Here is a 19890-nt window from a genome sequence, read left to right as displayed (position 1 = left end):
TGTATCATATGTGTATGTGTCTCTTTTCAAATATTTATTGCATATTAAAGTTACAATATTTTGGGTATATTGGGTTAAATAAAACATATCCAGATAATTCTACGTGTTCCTTTTAGCTTTTTTATTTGCTTTATTTTTTTTGAGACAGGGTCTCATGCCGGAGCTCAGGCTGGCCTTGAACTTGTTTGTGGCAATTCTCCTGACTCAGCCTCCAGAATGCCAGGATTATGGGCATTAGTTACCATGCCCAGCTTCAAAAGACATTTTAAATTATATTTAAAAATTAGAAATCAAAGCTATAATGATTTCTGGGGCGGGGGGGTGGTTGTTGTTGTTGTTTGTTTGTTTCTTGTTTGTGAGACAAGAGTCTCACCACGTCAGGGTGGTGGGGAACTCAGAGTCCTTCTGCCTCGGCTTCTTGAGTGCTGGCCCACCTGAAGCTCACATCCACACGCCATCATCACAAGTTGTACTGATTTCTCTCAGGACTCTGATGGAGCCGTTTGTTAGCGCCTGGAGTGTGCTCACTTTGGGTGGAAATTCTTGCTCTAAATAGATAGAAGTACACCTCTTTGATGAGCTACTGGTGCCCCAGTGAAGCCTCTTCAAAAGTCCCAGTACCAGGTGCTGAAAGTCAAGTTTGAGAAGACTCAGTCCCTTTCCCCAGGTCCAGTGCCCTTCCAACCCCAGGACACCATTGCCCGGAGGTCTTGTTAACCGATTCCAGTTCTTCCTGGAATCTCCAAAATAGATTTTGGAGAGAATCAGAGAACTTGAGTTGCAAAGACGCTTTTCAAAAACTGCACTCTAAAGGAGACTATTGTACACTGGAAAATTGGAAAGGTGTCCCAAACATTATTTGAGATTGAGGGGGGAACAGAATTAATGAATATTGAACTTTTGTTCCTTGCTAAGCACTTTTCAATATGTCACCTCATTTCAACTTAATGAAGCGCATATCATTATTTCAGTGGAGGTAGCTGAGACTAAGAAAGGTTAGTTAAATCACCAGAAACATGGGGCTAGCAAATGACAGTCCTCGGGTTTGTACTCCCTGACCCGGAGTAGCTCATACAGATCTCCAGTGTCTTCGCTTTTCTTTTAGGCACTGTCCTATGAACAGGGTATAAGACATTAAGTGAGACAGATGAGCTCTCTGTTCTGGTCAAACTCAATAAGCAATTAGACTTGAGTTCTCAATGCTATGGGGAGGCGATGGCATGAAGATCTGTAATAGACAGTCATGGTCCAGATGAGGAGTAGTAAAAAGCTTTCCAAAAGAAAATGTGGAATTCCCATGAAGGATGAACTAGAGACGTGGAGTATGGGTGAGAGATTTTTAAAGCTGAATATAAACAATGAAGTTTTAGAGACATCAAAGCGTGTGAGAGACCAAAAGAAATTTAGACTGTCTAAAGCAGAGAGGGTGGAAGTGAGAGGGAAGGCCCCTGAAGTAGACAGGAACCAGCCCATGCCAGGCTATTTATGCTTATTGACTTTATTCAAGGCTAGAGACACGGTCAGACTTGTATACTATTTCTCCGCTAACCACAGGGAACGATTCCAAGATTCCTAAGTGAGCCCCTGAAACCATGAATAGTACTAAATTCTACAGGTATTCTTTTTTCCTGTACATACATGTATTTAATAATGTTTCATTTATAAATTAGGCACAATAAGATGAAACAACGATAATTATAAACTAGAACAGTTGAACATCCATTAGCTTTAATTCTTGGGATCAGAAGTGTTTCAGATTTGGGATTTTTGTTTTTAGGATTTTGATACATTTACATATATAATGATACACAGGGGCTGGGATCCAACTCTAAACCCAACATTCATTTATGTTTCATATAAACCTTAAATGCATAGCCTTTAATTTTCCACTTGGAGTGTCATGTTGGCCCTTGAAAAGTTTTAGATTAGGACTATTTCCAGTTTTGGATTTTCAGATTAAAGGTGCTCAGGTTGTATTCTGTGTACTGTAACACAAATGATGTGAATGTGGCCCTGCTTTCAAAAAACTGTTCTCACAGTGTGTCTTGTGATGAACTGAGATAATCCAATGCCTATATGATAAGATAAAGTGAGGAGATGTGACTTGGGCTTTGTGATGAAATGGTAGACCACCATGTGATACCACTTCAACATAAGCCCAGTAATACTGTGGGAACTGATCTAATGAATGAATGAAAGGGCTAAGTCAAGATTTTATCCCACTCCTCAGAATGGTGCACCTTTCAAAAATGTGCTTATTTCTGGAATCTTCTATTTAATGTTTTTGAATTACATTTGATTATGGATAACTGAAATTATAGAAACCAAAACCTCAGATAAAAGTAGACTACTGAATTCCTTTCCTTATTTATTTACTTGTTTGCAAATTGTTTATTTATCAGGAGAAACTATTCCTTATCATACATATTTATATTTGTTTGATTGTCTTGAGACAGAGTCTCTCTATACAGCCCTTGCTGTCCTAGAATTCTCTTTGTAGACCAGACTGGCCTTGAACTCACAGAGATCTATCTGCCTCTGCCTCCCAAGTGCTGGAATTAAAGGCATGTGCCACTATGCCTGGCTACATATTTATGTTTAATAGTTCAGGAACACAGATCAGTAACAAACTCCTATGGAACTCAACCCAAAGCAATTCAAAAATCACATTGAACTCTGAAATATCCTTCATCTCCCCAGAATCTTTCATGAATCATGGTTTCTTTTGAAATCTCTATGCCTTCTTTCTTGATTTAATCAGAAAATTTGCAGGTAGAACCAACACCTTTTTACAGATGATGGGAGCTGAAAAGTTTACTGTGCCTTCAGCAACCATTGGTTTAAAGGAGAGCTGTAGGCAGGGAGACGCATTAAACTGCTACTGGTGTTACGTTTGGGTAAAGCTGTGGTGTATGAGAAGTGAGGATGGAGAGATATTCAGAGCGTTTAAGACTACTCTCTTGGTAGGAAAGGAAGGGGTAGACAGGCAAAGAGAACCAAAGAGGCCTCCAGATTTTTGGTTCACAGTTTTACTAAGAATAAGTTAGTCTAGTATTTAAGAGTAAATTCAGGCTAAGTGAAATAATACTGAAGAATGATATTCTTCTAGTAAAATTTCAATGATGGAACTTACTTGACCAGAAAACTTTGGGAGGATATTACTGTTTGTGGCATTAACTGTCCCCCCCGCCCCCCCCCCCGCCCCGTTTTTAATTTGTATACATTTTGCAGTATGTCCAGAGGGCATGCTGAAAATAAAGTCTCTTTTTGGTCAAAATCAAAGTTTAATCGATGAGTCTACTGAGTTTCTTATTAAGTAACCTTGAACCTTGAGTTTCTGAAGCTCAACATGCCTTTTTGCTCCTTCTAATTTTTCCATATCTTACGCCTTAGAGTTAGTTGTAGATGGCTCCTATCAATGGACCAGTGATGACTTGGACTCCGCCTTCTTCGCCTAAGTCCCGCCCACACCAAACCACACCCCTTTCCATTGGCCCCGCCCCTGAAGATGTCGTCTCCGATATGACAGCAAATTCTCCACAATCTTGCCCAATAGGACATGTGAAAGGCGGGATCTATGTCAATCTTTTTCCCCCATTTGTCCAGTTATATGTCTATCTGTACTCAGTTCCAGCCCACTTGGTCTTCAACCCAAGGATTGGTTTCTCTGTTCTTTGTTCCTGGCTCATGATTGGTTTTTTTTTTCATTCCGCCCCTCTCTTCTAGATCTTGCAGGCGGGATTAGCACGCAGCTTCCTGCTCTCGCCAAAAAAAATAAAAGAAGAAAAAGAAAAGAGGAGAGAGCCGAAAGAAGAAAAAAAAAAAAAAAAAAGTCACGGAGATCTTTGGTTTTTAATTGGCTTTCAGCCTTGTCGATCAGGCCAAGATTTGCCTTTTGATTGGTCGGCCTGTCTGCCCATCCCGAATCGGGGGTGGGATTTCCCCAGGAGACCCACACCTGGTTACCACTGGTCGAACAGTGCGCCTGTCTGAAGCTTCCGGCCAGAGATTGGAGGCGGACGCGGACAGGTGGGCGTGGATTGGCTAGGGCAGCCGGTCAATGTGAGGCGGGGGCGGGGCCTCGGCGGCTGGTTGCGCGTGTCCGCCGCTGGCTCCGCTCTATCCGGCTTTGCTAGGGGAGGTGAGTCCGGCCGCGGCGGCACCGGCGGCTGAGGAGGCGGCGGCTGAAGAGAAAGCGGCCACGGCGGCTGTGGAGAAAGCGACCGTGGGCACGGAAGCCGGGTGGGGGGGAGGGGGGGAGACGGAGCAGCCTTGAGCCCTGCAGGGGCCGTCGCGCGGGGGACCCACCCGCTCTCCCCCCCAACCCTCCTCAGCACAAGCAGCCGGCGGCGGCGGGGGCAGGAGTCAGCCTGCTTCCGATCGTCCCCCGCCCGCTTCCCGGGGCTCCTATTCTTTGGCCCCGGGACCCTAACCTCCTCCCGGGGCGGTTCCCTGTGTCTGGGCGTCCGAGTGCTGCCCACCGCTCTTTCATTCCCTCCCTGCACCTCCTTCCCTTCACTTTTGCCGGGGTTCTCTCTGTCCTCTTCTGTCCTGCCTGTCGCCTCCTCGCCTCACTCTCTTCTTCCAACCTCCTCCCCTGGCTCATTCTGCCCAGTAAAGTTTGGTACAACCCCCCCCCCCCAATCAGGTCAGCCAGACCAGGAGTAGGGGGAGATGTAGGAAGGCCTGAGAATTCGAGGGGGGGGGAACTGGGAGCTGGCTTCCCTGACAATTTCCCCACATCTTTTTGACTTAGAGTGGTTGGAATTTCTTTTTTTTTTTTTTTTTTAAATTGTGTTTTTGAGGAGGTGGGAGGTGTTTAGAAAAGGATGTGGGAATGGAAGCGGTAGATGAGTCAACCCTCTTACAAGATTCCAAGGGTGGTGTGTTCCCAGATCCTTTTCGTGTGTGGAGTTCAGGGGGTCGGGAGGTTTGGCCTTTATTCCCACACTCAAAGTTGGAACCTCCCCCCCATTAAGAATGGAGTTTTAGTATCCACTTGTGGCAGGAATCCTGGGGGGAAGGGGCCCTTTTTCCTTTTCCTTTTCCTTTTCTCCCCCCTTATTTTATGTTATTAACTTTTTATTTTGTCAACCCATACCCTTCCACACACTCTTACCCAAAAATCAAACACCCAAGATCCTCTAACTTCTTCGGATTGACTGATGAAGACATAAAGCCAGTTACGCTCTATGTTTTTTGAGGTGGAGTGAGTGGTTTCTTCATTTTTTTTTTTAAATGGCCAAATGACAGCTTGACCCAGTTTGCTTTCCAATCAAAGGGCATTTTTTTTGAATGTCTCTTTGTGGCGCAAGAGCCAGCGCAAAAATGATGGCGGCTTACAATGGCGGTACATCTGCAGCAGCGGCAGGTCACCACCACCACCATCACCACCACCTTCCACACCTTCCTCCTCCTCACCTTCACCACCACCACCACCCTCAACACCACCTTCATCCGGGGTCGGCTGCTGCTGTACACCCCGTACAACAGCATACGTCTTCGGCAGCTGCGGCAGCCGCAGCAGCAGCCGCAGCCGCAGCCATGTTAAACCCCGGGCAACAACAGCCATATTTCCCATCCCCGGCACCGGGGCAGGCTCCTGGACCAGCTGCAGCAGCCCCGGCTCAGGTACAGGCTGCTGCGGCTGCTACAGTTAAGGCGCATCATCATCAACACTCGCATCATCCACAGCAGCAGCTGGACATTGAGCCGGATAGACCTATTGGATACGGAGCCTTTGGTGTTGTCTGGTGAGTATCGAAAACACAACTCAACTCCACACGGTTCTCACTCGGCAGTCCGTGATTCACGGTTTACTCCATCTTGACCAAAGTTGAGCAGGCTTCTCAACCCAGCTTGAGGAACCACCCTCCTTGGTGACGAGGCCCGATGAAGTGGCTCTCTAGGCCTGTACTTTTTGAGTCATGGCAAATGGTAGTGCAGCACTTTCCCCTGAGTGACACTAGTGTGTAGGCTGTTAAACTTGTCTGTTAAGAACCTCAGTGAGCCACTGAGTGTAGGATCAGTAGGTGAATGTGTTAAATACTCCTACAAAGACCTTGGTCATCGCTCCTGTGTGGTAGTTTTGATTGGCTGCTCGGTTACAGCAGGTGTCAACAACTGACTCTCCCAACTTGATTTCTTTCTAATAGTCCCCCGCAGAATATACTTAGTGTCATCACCTTTTCTTGCCCACTGTGTCTTTTCAGACCTTACTTTCTGATCTTGGCCTTTGGAAGAAAGGTAGTTTTCATTGTTGAACCAGTTAAACATCATCGCTTGAGTGGTTTATTTTAAACCGGAAAGCTAAAGTTGGGAAGTATGTAGCTTAGCCTTCTGATAAGAATGCATTAAATATAGCATCACACACGAGTAGCACAAATGAGGTTAGTAGACTGGAGCTGTGCCGTGGCCCACATTTGTTGTAATGTGGTGTCACTGACTCTTAGGGTGCTTTTATCCCTTGGCCAGTTGTTCCGGTAGGAAGTGTACCTTTAACAAATGAAACTCTATTACTTTTGCTAGTAGTCAGATGTTTAAAAGTCTAAAGATTGGTTAGATGTAACATCTTTATGTATTTGCCCTTCTTAGGAAGATTGGTGAAACACGGAATGAACTGAGGGTGTTATTTTTTTTTCCCTTCCAAGGATTAAGAATTTCAGTGTAGAGAGATGGTTTCATATTTTCAGTGCATGCAAACATAGATTCTTACTGTCCAGCAAAGTCCCCATCACAAAAAGAACTCTTTGAAAGTAGCCTGTAAATAATTGCTTTTTGTCTTTGTTTTTAAGGCTAAAGTTGATTCTAGGTATGATTTACATAATAGCTAGCTATCTTCCTATTTCAGAATTTATAGTCTTGGCACCGAAGTGAGCTGATTCCTAATTCTTCTCTTAAAATGAAGAAAACAAGAGTCCAGTTTTTCTCAGCTAGCCTGCGAGGAGGCTATTGCTGCATTCTTGCTTCTCCAGGGACTGTGGGATTCCTAGTGGGAAAGAGTGTAGGCCATAATGGTTCCTTTTCAGTCCCTCTGTTCAGGGACCTGCCTGTTCCTGCTTTCCTCTTTCTCTTCCATTGCACTCCCCCCCCCCCCCCCCCCAGGGACTTCACTATGAACTTCCATTCCTTGCCTAACCCTTGAGGATTTCCAAACTGCGGGGGATGGGAGGAGAGTAGGGGAAAATTGGTTCCTTGCTTCAACTCTTGTCATAATTTTATAGACTTCGAGTATCTGGATTTTTTTAGATGTGGTTGTGTCAGTGCTGAAAACTAGGAATACAAAAAGGGAAACGATTTTTAGTATTTATGAGTAGAGAGGTTATTCATTCACTCACTACCTTTCTGTCAAAAGGCCTTGCGACTTGTAGAACTTCAGGTTTGTGGCAAGAGTTAAAAAAAAGTCTAAGAGAGTGCACCAGCATCTCATCTGGCAAATGTTGTGGTAGTGTTAGGAATCGCTCATATCTGAAAATCCACAAGTGCTTGGCGGGAATGCATTCTAGAGATTCATTGACTGCCCCTTGCACCATGAACTTGACATATGCTTCTGACACCATTTTCTGTGGTTTTGTGTTTGCCTTCCCTTACTGAATACACTATAAGTTCCTTGAGGCTAAGAACTATATAACAAAGTACTTTTTTGTAACTTTTGGAGACGAAATCTCAATACTGGCCTGGAACTCAACTATATAGACTCCTGGGCCTCAAGTTTGGTCTGATCTCACTGCCTGAGTGCTGGAGTTGCAGAGGTGCCGGACTATGCTTAGTCTAGAACAGTGGTTCTCAATCTTAATGCTGCCACCCTTAATACAGTTCCTCATGTTGTGGTGACCCCTAACCATAAAATTTGTTTTACTGTTTTGTTGTTACTTCATAACTGTAATTTGCTACTGTTAGGAATCCTAATAAATATCTGTGTTTTCCAATGGTCTTGGGCAACCCCTGTAAAAGGATCCTTCCATCTGCAAAGGGGTTGTAACCCACATGTTGAGAACCACTGGTCTAGAAGTCTTTTTTTTTTTTTTCCTCTAGCACCTTGGACGGTGCTGTGGCACCTTACTGCTTTTTTGATTTACTGACTTCTTTGTTGGTTGGTTGATTGATCTACTGACTTCTTTGTTTTGGCGTAAACAATAGGCATTTATTTCTCTCAGTTCTAGAGGCTGGAAATCCAAGATCTAGGTGACAGCAGGTTTGGGTCGTTCTGAGACTTCTCTCCTTGGTTGCCGATGGCTGCCATCTTGCTGTGTCCTCGAATGCTCAAAAATGTTTTTTTTTTTTTTTTTTTTAATCCAAATGGTTTTTTTTATCTGTCTTCATTTCACAATCAGATTTTGCTAGTTCTTGCAGGAATGTTTTTATCAGCTGTTTTAGGTGAAATACAATTTAGTTTGAAAAAGGGGAAGAGTACCAGGTGTGTGTTTTTAGTATGCAAATGCTTTTCTATTTTTATATTTACATATTGATTACTTGCTATCTGAATTGCTTATTTGGAATTTAACTGCTGTGTGACCTAAGATTGCTAAAACTAGAGATTTGATAACCAAGCCAGAATGAATTGCCAGTAGTGTGCTGAAATTCCAGGTATTGGTGAGGTTTTTCACCGTTTAACCTACTAAAACAGGCTTTTTCTTTTTAATTTAAAAAGTTTTTTTTGCACCTGAAACAGTTATTTCCTAAAATAATTAATCAGAACATAAGAATATCCTTCTAGTGATGCATCATTTAAGTCGATACTCCATGTGTAATTATCTGGGTATCATAAGATTCACCTAGATTCAAACAGTTATTTTTTAAAATATTTTTCTGGCATAGCTTATGACAGGGAATTATATCTGCTCCCATTTCTTTTTATGGACATGCAGTTTGGGGGACTAACTAATGGCCAAAAAGGTGAATATAATTTTGAGGGATACTAGTCTTCAGTGCAGCTAGGGAGAAATATTCATAGAAATGTTGCGGTATTTTACCATTCAGATTTATTACTGAACAATTTAGTGTACCTGACTTGATTTATCTTTCTGCTGAATTTTACTGGTAGAATAATGTATCAGTCTTGGACAGTTGTGTAAAAATAGTGAGTTACCCATTGGCTTGCTGGTAAAGACTGTGCTTTGACAGTTCAATTAAGGTTTCATTAACAACTGTCTGCGGTGTTTTATCTCAAAGGAAGGGTTCCAGCTTACCTGGTAATGTGATCAGGGGTAGCTTGAGATACATTCATTGCCAATGATAGATGTTGCTCATTTGCTTTTAAAACATCATATATAATTTGACCTGCGTTATCAAATGTCAGGACTTCTGGGTGCCCATGCGGACATTTTCATAATACAGAAACAAAACACACACAGTAATTCCTGTCATTTGGTGAAGGTAATATGAATGTATCCCCTTTTCTGTAGTTCACCTTTGCTAGAGAAAAATACTGAGCTTTAAGAATGTGACAACTTTGGAACAAAGTGCTTCAGGGTCTTAGGAAGTGTCTAGTTTAAAGAATTGGAGTAAGCTGACCACATGAGAGCTGTGTGAGGACTACTAAAGCCCAGGCGCTTTTAACACTGTCAACATAAAATATAGACTGGATTAATGCTACATGCTTCCTTGATAAAAGTGAGTCCAAGAAAAGCCTCTACTTTATAAAATTAATGTTTTAGCTTTTGATTTGTCTGATTAATTAAAAGATCAAAGACCCTTGGATTCATCCAGTCTGTTGTCTTTGTACTTCAAATAAAGTTGGGAAGCTTTGAATGTTTTTATTTTAATACCTTTAGCAAGTTACTTTTATCTGTATTTCAAAACTTCAGCATCACTGTGGTGACAGTGACTTATCACTAAGCTTTGTGATGTTGATAATTTACTCTTTCCATCCCTCATCTGTGAAATGGGGATCATAGTGCTTATGTCAGAATCAGTACTAGGGTTAAATGAGGTGATTGTTATAAACCAGTATATCTAGTATACAGTAAGTCCTCAGTGGATGCTCTTGTAGTTATTGCTGGCTTCAAAAAAAAAAAAGACAAAATGCTGTTGTTAATGTGCAGGAAGAGTCTTCCTAGGTTGTCAAATTTACCATATGATACCAACGTGCAAATTATTTTAGGAGGCATGACTTTAACTACTATAGAGTGGCCTCCTCAGTTGTATTCATGCGGAGGAGATAAAGAAGTTTGAATTCAGAGCCAAGGAGAAAATACTCTTGTGCTCTCTCAATCAGAGAACAACAAAACAGAGCTAGTATGGGTGTAGTTTAGCTAGTGTTCTAGTTATCTGTGCCGTTGGAGAAACTATTGTGGATTTACATACTGAGAAGTAACAAGTGAAGGATGTCATCACTGTTTAAGTTGCTGTAGTGGAAATTTCCTGTGAGGTGGGGAAAATGTGTGTGATTAAATGAAAAATTATTCGGTGTAAACTTTCATGCATGACAGAGATTTCTAACTTGTTCATCTTGTGAAAATTAGAGGTGTATTTTCTGTGGTCCTCTTACTCTGTAAATAAGAAATTAGATGTTGGAAAAAAATGGGGAATGCTTTTGGGATGTTTGGGGAAAATCCTGGATTTAGTTACTTCAGAAAGAGTAGTAGTACACTAAAAGTGTATTTTGCTGTTAACTGTTTTCCAGGTTAAGAATCTGTGGTATAGAGAAGTTTCTCTTCTATCAGCCAAAATTAACAGACACTGCTGGGTTCTGGGGGGTCTGCTTTGTGCAAAGAGCTTTGAAGACACAGAGCCTGCACCATAAAAAGGAAATGGTAGCTCTTCTAGACATAACAGAGCATCTGTGTGAAACTAGCAGTGTGGAAATCTATATTGTTAATTTCAACTACAAATAAACATATCTTTAGAAACTGCAGGTTCTTGATCATAAACAAGAGTTAGAGGATAAAAGTTACACAGTCTAATATTACTGTATCTATTTCTTGGTGATTGAGAGCCTTTAGTCTGTAACATTCAAAATGATTTTAGATTTTAACTGGAGATTATCCATATTATGTTTTAAAAAAGCACAGTATAACAAAGAGTAAGCTTGTTTTATTATTGGAGATTAATTTCATGATATACTACTAAATATCAACTTAGACAAAAAAAGATTTTTTTTTTCCTTTGAGACAGGGTTTCTCTGTGTAGCCCTGGCCCCTGGAACTCACTCTGTAGACCAGACTGGCCTCGAACTCACAGAGATCCACCTGCCTCTACTTTCTGAGTGCTGGGATTAAAGGTGTGCATTACCATCACCTCCTAGCAAAAAGACTTTTTATTTTTTAATTGAAAAATGAAAAGTACATTTCAAACAACATTACCTTTCAGACCATATTAAGCAACAGCATCTCTAAATTAGATGACTTCTTAGACATTAGTCAGTTTGGGGGATGGTACAGTCCCCCTTTCCGTTTGCTATGCCAGAGGAAGGTATTTGTCAAATGTGTGAATATAGATTCCAGGGCTTTTTTTTCCTGCAAAGCATGACATCTGAAGATCAAAGTTACTCTTTGATGTAAAATAACCTCTACTAGCACACTGGAATATTTTCCTTTCTGACTTAGACTTGTCCAAGTTTTTATTGGCTTCCATAATATAATAGAGTGGTGAGTAGCTGTTTTATTATATTTTTAAAATTTTTTTAAAAATCAGGTTTATAGTTGGGTGGTGGTAGCACATGCCTTTATTCCAGCACCTGGGAGGCAGAGGCAGGTGTATCTCTGTGATTTTGAGGCCAGCCTGGTCTACAGAGTGAGTTCTAGGATAGCCAAGGCTAGAAAAATCAGGTTTATTGATATATTAGTAGTTCAAAGATCAACTTCATATATTGTCTGTTGCCTTAATATGCTGATTTACTTTATTTGTTGGAAATTGTCAAGGCCAAAGTAATTTCTTCCAACTGTCATTTAACCAGTAAATGGAATGAGGCTGCTTTGTAAATTATGTTTGGTTTTAGTTACTATTCCCTGTGCATCCACGCCACTCCAGTGAATTATTTGTTAACTGGGCTATCTAATGCACATCAGCAGTGATTTTCTAACCAAAATAGCTTGTCACTTTGATCCTGTTGTAGCTTGGGGGTAACAGAGAGAGTGCCTGAGGCATTAGTTATAGTGTACTCAAGGAACATGTGACCAGTCATGATAGATTTCATTGGTAGTTCAGAGGTGCCTAGGCAAGAAATATTAGCAAAAATTCTAGCACTCTGAAACTATAAAAAGATGACTTCTAAGGAACAGCTATGCCGAGAGTGAACTTTTAACAGTTCATTATAATGGTGTGAGTGGGAGTAGTGTATACAGGGATGTCTGACATGGATAGTGATGTGTTCTTACACCTAGGTTCACATCTGTATTTTGAATTAGTTTGCCTAACTTTGCTGTTAGACAGTGAAAGTTTTTGGTACTTGGGACTCACTAGTCCATGTGTTTTGTTGTTAGCTTGCTATGACTGGCACTCTAAGAGACAGTAAGTAAGGATGTTTAGTTCTGTGGCTGATTTTCAAGCCTCTTTCAGGTTGCTTCTGTCATTTGTTTGTGGTGTATTGTACTGAGTTACAGGGAATTATCTTGTCTTCTAAGGGTTATGAACTTGTCTTAAAGGAGTTTATAGTCACTAAGTAATTCGAAAAATAATGTTCTTACTCTCAGGTAGTTCACAAAGCCTTAGTGAAAACTGAAACTGGTTAGGAAGATGAGCATGATGTCTCAACCTCTTGTCTGTAATCCCAGCACTCAGAAGGCTGAGGCAAGAGGAATGCTGTAAGTTCAAGGCTAGTCTGGACCACATAATGAGTTCCAAGCTACCTTGGGCTCAGAATAAGACCTTATCTAAAAAAAAAACAAAAAAACAAAAAAGCCCTGAAACTTCAACAAAACAAAACTCTGTCACAACAACTTAAACAGTGCAGTATTTTCACTTCTGATAATACCTGTGTATTATTGTGTGTATGTTAACTGTTTACTAGAACTGTTTACTAGTCACTGTGCTAGGTGATAAGAATTAAAGATTTAGTCTTCCTGTGGGAGAGAGAGTTGTAAATGGATAGTTATAATTCAGTGCCATAAATGCAGCAAGCTAGGTGGTCCCTGGATATTACTGAGAGCATAGAGAAGGGATTCTTGTGGAAGGTGTGCTGTTTGCTAGAATAGTAAACTGTTCATGGAAGAAACCTGCTTGTTGGCGTGTTGTGTTTTTATGAGAGTAGGTGGATGGGCCCAGATGAAGAAGCCACTTGGTTGTAGAGAGAGTTGCACGTGGGGTGGTAGGAGATGCAAGTTAGAGCTAGACCAAAAAGGGGTTGGGGTGTCATGCAGAATAGAGGTTATTGTTGTGGCAGGGCAAGAATCTTAATCTTTTCAGGAAGAGAGTACCGTATATACAGACAAGGTGTCTATAGTATTAAAAGCTCACAAGGGGAATGATTAGAGGAAATTAAAAAAAAAAAATCCTTGTGCTTGCTGTGTGTCTGTGCATGTGCACATATGTGTGCCAGATGTTGATGCTGGATGTCTTCTTGTATCTTGTATCTTCTTTTATCTTCACTTTATCCTTTTTGAGACTGGTTCTCTCACTGAACCTAGACTGGCTGGCCGGCAAGCGCCAAAGATCCTCTTGTTTATGCTTCCACTGCGCTGGGATTACAGGCCCATGCTACTGCCCTGATTAAACTGAGTTCTCGGGATCTCGAACTCATGGGAAACATTTTATCAACTGAAGCAGCCCCTCCCTCCCCCTTGTGGGGGGAGTGAAAATAAAAAAGAGGTGGAAACCCTGTAAATGACAGCTATTGAAAGTTTTTAAGTAAGAGAATGATGGATTAGATTTAATTCTTTGAATGTTTAAGTTAAAAGATAGAGTTGCTAAGGACTGTCTGAGCCTTAGGGGATATTCTGCTGTGGTGGAAGAAGTTGCTGGAGGCCAGACTAAAGCTCAGTCAGATGGGAAATGTGTTCACCACGAATGACAGCCCTGTGTGGTAGGAGGCTGTTAGGAGAATAGGGGTGATCTTGGTTCACATTAAAAGTCAAGGAAAATTAGCATGAAGAAAAGGCCATTGCATTTATCAAGAAGATAGATCATTGATGGCTTTTGAAAGAATGATTGCATCTGATTTTCTCCCTCTAATTGTATGTGTGTGTGTGAGAGAGATGTGTGTGTGTGTGTGTGTGTGAGTGTGTGTGTGCCATCTTAACTTCTGAGCCATCTCTCCAGCCCCAGATTTTAAATGTTTTAAATCTCAGCAGCACTTTACTGTTACTAACATTTTTTTTTAGATCCTGAGTTTGTGTTTGTAAGTTTAATAAACTAGAAAACTTGATGTTTATTGTGTATCGATACTGTTTTCTTTGGGAGAAGTTTATTTATCATAGAATACTAAACTAAGCTTGCTAGAAGGCAAGCTAGATTCTGGTTCTGACTTTGCTATCAACAGTCCTGAGACTCTGGTAAAGTTATTAAAAGTATCTGAACCTTGGTTTCCTTGCTTATAAAAATCCTCTGTTTTCTTTTTCTTTCTTTTTTCTTTTTTTTTTTTTTTTTTTTTTTTTTTGGTTTTTCAAGACAGGGTTTCTCTGTGTAGCTTTGGTGCCTGTCCTGGATCTCAATGTGTAGACCAGGCTGGCCTTGAACTCACAGAGATCCACCTGCCTCCTCTGTTTTCTAAGAATCTTATAAAATGACATTAATATGTGAAAGACATAGTGACATTATTTGTGGGCAAGTAAAATCTTCTAGTGACTACACAACAATTTTCTTCAGGACAGGTAGTTACTGAAATGTTTAAAGGTAAGTATTTTAAAGGTATAAAGGAAGAATGAGGGCTGGGATGAAGCTCAGTTGGTCCAGTCCCTGCTTAGCATGCACAAAGCCACATAAAACCAGGCAATGTGATAAACTCCTGTGATTCCAAGCATTTGGGAGGTAGAAGCAGGAGTATTATCCTCAAATACATATATAGTTGGAGGTTGGAGGCCAGCCTGAGATATGTGAGACTCTGTCTGGGGTGTGTGTGTGTGTGTATCATAAATGTCACCATGTCCAACTTTGAGATCAGATTTTTAAAAAGTTGTAAAAAAGGGTTTATATGTATGAGTGTTTGCCTTCATGTATGTATGTATATATGTATGTACATCACATGTGTGCCTGGTTTGGAGAAATAAGAAGGGGGTCAGATTCCCTGAAATTGGAATTAAACATGGTTGTGATGTGTGCTGGGAACTGAACCTGGGTCCTCTGTAAGTTCAACAAGTGCTCTTTGTGTTGTTTTTGTTTTGTTGTTTGTTTTGAGACAGGGTTCCTCTGTGTTGCTCTAGTTGTCCTGGAACCCTGTAGACCAGGCTGGTCTTGAACTCCAGAGATCTACTTGCCTTTGCCTTTCTGAGTGCTAGGATTAAAGGTGTGTGCCACCACTGCCTGGCTGTAACAAGTGCTCTTAACCATTGAGCTGTTGAGATCAGATTTTAAATATTCAGTTGTTCAAGAGAATATTTTAAACATTCATTTGTTCTCCCCTTCCTGTTACTGATTGATTGATGAGAATTATGCATGTTCAGTTGTGGAGAAAAGCCTGCCTCTTTGGGCAGTTAGAAGCTACTATTTTCCTGGTAGTAAAACATCTTTTAGTGTTTTAGATTTCCTCTCTTGGGGCCAGTGAGATAGCTCAGTGGGTAAAAAAGCATTTGCTGTGTGATTCTGAAGACCAGAGTTCAATACCCAGAACTCACAAGTTGTCTCCTGGCTTCCACAGGCCTGCCATGGCACATGCATGATGCGCTTGGGCCTCCCCACCCCACATAATAACAATAACAATGATAAAATAGTTTCTCCCTCTCCCTACTTTCTTTTTCCCTCCCTTTCTCTTCTACTAGATATTAAACCCACCAGCCTTTTAAAAAATATTTATTTTATTTTTAATTATGTGTATGTGGGTATTATATACTAGTTAGGGGCCTGTTGATGGGATTATAGGGAGCTGTGAGCTGCCCAACATGCTGATAATTGAACTCAGGTCCTCTTCAAGAGCAGCAGGAGGTGCTCTTAACTGCTGAGCCATCTCTCCAGCCCTACACCACCAGCCTTTTATTTGATTGGTTTCTTAAATATTTGGAATGACCTTTTCTTATTAATAATTTTTTTCTTGAGACAGGGTCTCACCATCGTCTCCTAGGCTGGCTTAAAACTTCTCGTGCCCCATCTTAGCCTCCCTGCCTGCTACTAGGACTCATTTTTAAATTTGCTTTTTGCGTACTGGGAAATGAACCTTGGGACTTGTCCATACTAATTGAATTTTACCACTGAGCTACGTGTGTACATCCTGAGCCCTCCTTATACATTTATTTCTGAGACAAGGTCTGAACTCATTGCAGCAGCATCCTGCTTCAAGATTCCAAGTAGTTACGTTTATAGGCTTTTCAACATCAGACCCTGCTCAGGTTTGTTTGTTTTGTTTTGTTTTCTCAAGATAGGATTTCTCTGTGTAACAGTCCTAGCTGTCCTGGAACCAGGCTGTCCTAGAACTCACAGAGATCTGCCTGCCTCTGCCTCCCAAGCACTGAGATTAAAGGCAGTGCCACCACTGCCCGACTGTTTAAGTTTTAAATAAAACCTAATAAGAAATATTTGTTGTTGTTTGTTTTTGTTTTGTTTTGAGTGTATCATCAAGTAAGATGACTGGGCAATAGTGTGTGTTCACATTACTTTATAAGTTAAGTTCTGAAATTGGGTAAGGGACTTACTAATTTGCAGATAGGCTTCCCAGAAAATGACCATTGGCCCAGCTTTAAGGTTGCTGTAGGGAGAGACTGTGACTTCCTATAGTGGTTTTGCAAGAGAAGGAGCTTTCATGGATGCACCCATCAAAGCATAGTGCTGCCCAGAAGGAAAATTATGAATGTTGTTTTACGTGCTCTAGACACAGGGGTGGGAGGAGGCAAAAGAAACAGGTGGAATTGTTTTTAGTAATATGTTTTATGTAACTCATTATATTGAACGTACTGTCATTTCTATTAAAAATTACTAATGATATATTTTACGCCTTTCATACTAAGGCTACAAAAATCCAGTTGCTTAGAACATATCTCAATTTGGACTAGGCACTTTTAGAATAGGTTTTTAATAGCCACATGTTCTGTCTGCCTCATTGACCAGCACAGTTCTAGTCTTTGGCCCCTCCTCGATCTCTCCACACGTCTGTACCATTCCCTGTGAATGGAGATAAGATGTTAAAGATAACTATTTAAAAAGTTTAAAGGAAGAATAAAGCCTGGGGATACAGTTCAGTTTGTGGAGTGCTTGTCTAGCAAGGACAAAGCCCAGGTTCTATCTTCGCACCACATAAAATTAGAGCAATCTGGCTCTCACCTTCCTGGCAGTCAGCTGTAGGAGGAAGGGCTGGCTCCCAGCAGTGAATTTGGGAAGGGCAGTCAGTCATCAGTGACTAAGGTAACACATTCATCTAATTTATGTCAGACTTAGACGAACTAGAATCATGTTCTTTGCAGAGGAATTGTCTTGTCTGTCCTGCATTACTTGAGGGTATTTTCCTTTGTTTTGAAGCTTTCTAAAGTAGCAGAAGGTAAAATCGGTACCCAGTCCTTGCCATGTTTGCTTTCCGTCAACTAGAGCAGATATCCCAATGGAGTCCTTTTTTTCTTAGTGTTGTAGTTTATTATCTAGATGAGGTTCTCAGTTTTGTCTTCAACTCAAGTAATGTAAAACTCAGTGGTGTCAGACAGCTAACTCCTTACCGGGGAATAAACAACACAAGCTTTTGCTTATCTGTTCCTTGACCTAAAATTCTTGCTTTGAGCTACAGAGAAAGGTGAAGTGAGGCATTTGAACAAATAGATAAAATTAGTCATTTGACCTAGATTGCAGCTTTCCCCCCCTTTCTGTCTGCATGGATAAAAATCATCCTCCAATTTACATAAGCAGGTGATTTTTTCCTTACATGCTAATTTTCTTAATGTACCATAGCAGAGAGCTATAGAATTGCAAATTGTGTAAGTAAATTGAACTAAAGCAGGTGACTTTATTTCACTGTATCATCTCACCTGTACAGAAGCACCCAAAGGGTGCAGTTACCGAGTGCTTGTCTGGAAAGCCGGAAGTCAACCAAGTTAACCGCGAGCTGCTGCAAAGGCTTTCATCCCACCCTTTCTTTGCTTTCCTCTCTTCTCAAGTTATTTTTATTCCCGTAAGACTGGACACTTAGTAATACAAATGTGGGGGAAATTTGAGCATATTAAAGTAATTTAGAAGCTAAATAATTAATAAGCATGTGGGTATTATGCAGATATAGGTGTGTTTGCATTGGGCTTTAAGAATAATGTGAGAACTTGTAACTGCTTAATTGGTTGGCATTTGTATTTGTTTTCCCAGGCTCTTTACATTATAGTAACTGGGATTGTGAATTGAGTTGAGTGTGTACTATAGCCACGGTTGGAAGTAAAAATTGATGCGATATTTTAAAATAGTTAATGATGATGTGATTAGAACATTTCAATAAAATAGAAATTTTAGAAAAGTATGTCAGTTGGCTTTAGGGACTGTTTCCAAGAAATCGTGAGGAGAGATATCAATCAGTAAAGCATCTTTATTAAAATATTCCAGCGTTAAAGTTACTAAAGAATGCCATTCGGTTCCTTTCATGTTTTAGTTGTGCGTGTGTCTGTGTGCACCTACTTTTTAACAGTGCTGGTGATGGATCCAGGGTCACACGTGTGCTTGGCAAATGTTCTACCTCTGAGCTACAGGTCCACCCTGGCATATATGGAGACTAAATTATACTCTCTGTACCTTTGAATCAATGACTTGGAAATGAATCATAATTTAAATGAGTGAAAGTTCAGCGAGGCTCCCCCTACATACTCTTTCTCCTGAGTTTAGGAAAAGTAGAAGAGCTTGTAAAACAAAGTCAAGAGCAAATGGAGGGCAGCATTTAAATATAGAGGGACAGTGGCAGTGTGGCTTAGAAGCTAGTGTCTGCCCTCTGATTAAGTCCTGGTTCTGTCCGTCACTGAATGTGGGCACATTATTTTCTCTCTGTACCCCACGGTCTTCATGCATTAAATATCGTGTGTGGTGGCCGTAGGTCGTTGAGTGCTTAGTACCGTGTAATGTTAGCTTTCACTGTCAACTTGACTTGTGTACGAATGTTTGCTTGCATGTGTGTTTGTACACCCTGTGTGTCCCTGGTGCCTGAGGAAGCCAGAAGGTGTTGGATCTCCTGGAACTGGAGTTACAGGTGGTTGTGAACCACCATGTGGGTGCCAGAAAACGAACCGGGATCCTCTGGAAGAGCAGCCAGTGCTCTCAACCATTGAGACATCTTCCCATCCTCTCTTTATTTTTTGAAAAACTGTAAGCCTCAGAAAAATTTAAGAATTACTCAGTCATCTATCTAGATCATCGTTTATTGACTTTCGATTTAGCTGGGTTGAGGCAGTTTCTGCAGAAATGGCTGAGATTGACTTTTGATTTAATTTACATTTAAAATGTTAAGAAATTTCTGGTCACTACCTCAGCTTACTGTTTCGGAGTAAGTTTGACAAGCTTTCCACTAGAGAAGGCTCTTGGAGTTTGAAAGCTTGTGACTCTTCTCACACTTAGCATGAAATCCAGTGCAGATCACATGTAGAGCAGAAATTCCTCACTCTGCAAGGGTGTTCCTTCTTGTGGAAGTAAGAGAGCATTCTCAAAATATGGGCCCTAAGATCAGGTTTCACAGTGTTGGGATAGAGGACATGGTCTAGACTGTTGTGTGGTCAGAACTAAATTTTAACTTACCATAGTTTTTAAAATTTTAAAGTAAATTGCCCTAATACAGCCCCACGAGCTGCTGCTGAAGTGATTTGTGTCACCCAACTCACTGCTCTGTATTTCTCCATACCAAATAATTCCTTTGTT

At 41.0% G+C, this 19890-nt stretch overlaps 1 protein-coding gene across 2 annotated transcripts in view; it reads left to right on the top strand.

Annotated features, from left to right (window-relative positions):
- The first annotated feature begins 4078 nt into the window (after positions 1-4078).
- Positions 4079-19890, top strand: part of Nlk (nemo like kinase) — a 130308-nt gene continuing 114496 nt past the window's right edge. Inside the window, exon 1 of one of the 2 annotated variants that reach the window (XM_076542964.1) lies at positions 4079-5753. In XM_076542964.1, coding sequence (XP_076399079.1) covers positions 5296-5753 — 458 coding nt within the window. In that variant the 5' untranslated portion in view covers positions 4079-5295. The remainder of the gene's footprint in view (positions 5754-19890) is intronic. The other variant, XM_006977534.4, reaches the window with a different exon arrangement.

This window comes from Peromyscus maniculatus, chromosome 8, assembly GCF_049852395.1.
Source record: "Peromyscus maniculatus bairdii isolate BWxNUB_F1_BW_parent chromosome 8, HU_Pman_BW_mat_3.1, whole genome shotgun sequence".
Classification (NCBI taxonomy): Eukaryota; Metazoa; Chordata; class Mammalia; order Rodentia; family Cricetidae; genus Peromyscus; species Peromyscus maniculatus.
The sequence above is the reverse complement of the archived record's forward strand: the minus strand, read 5'-3'. Positions and strand labels throughout refer to the sequence as shown.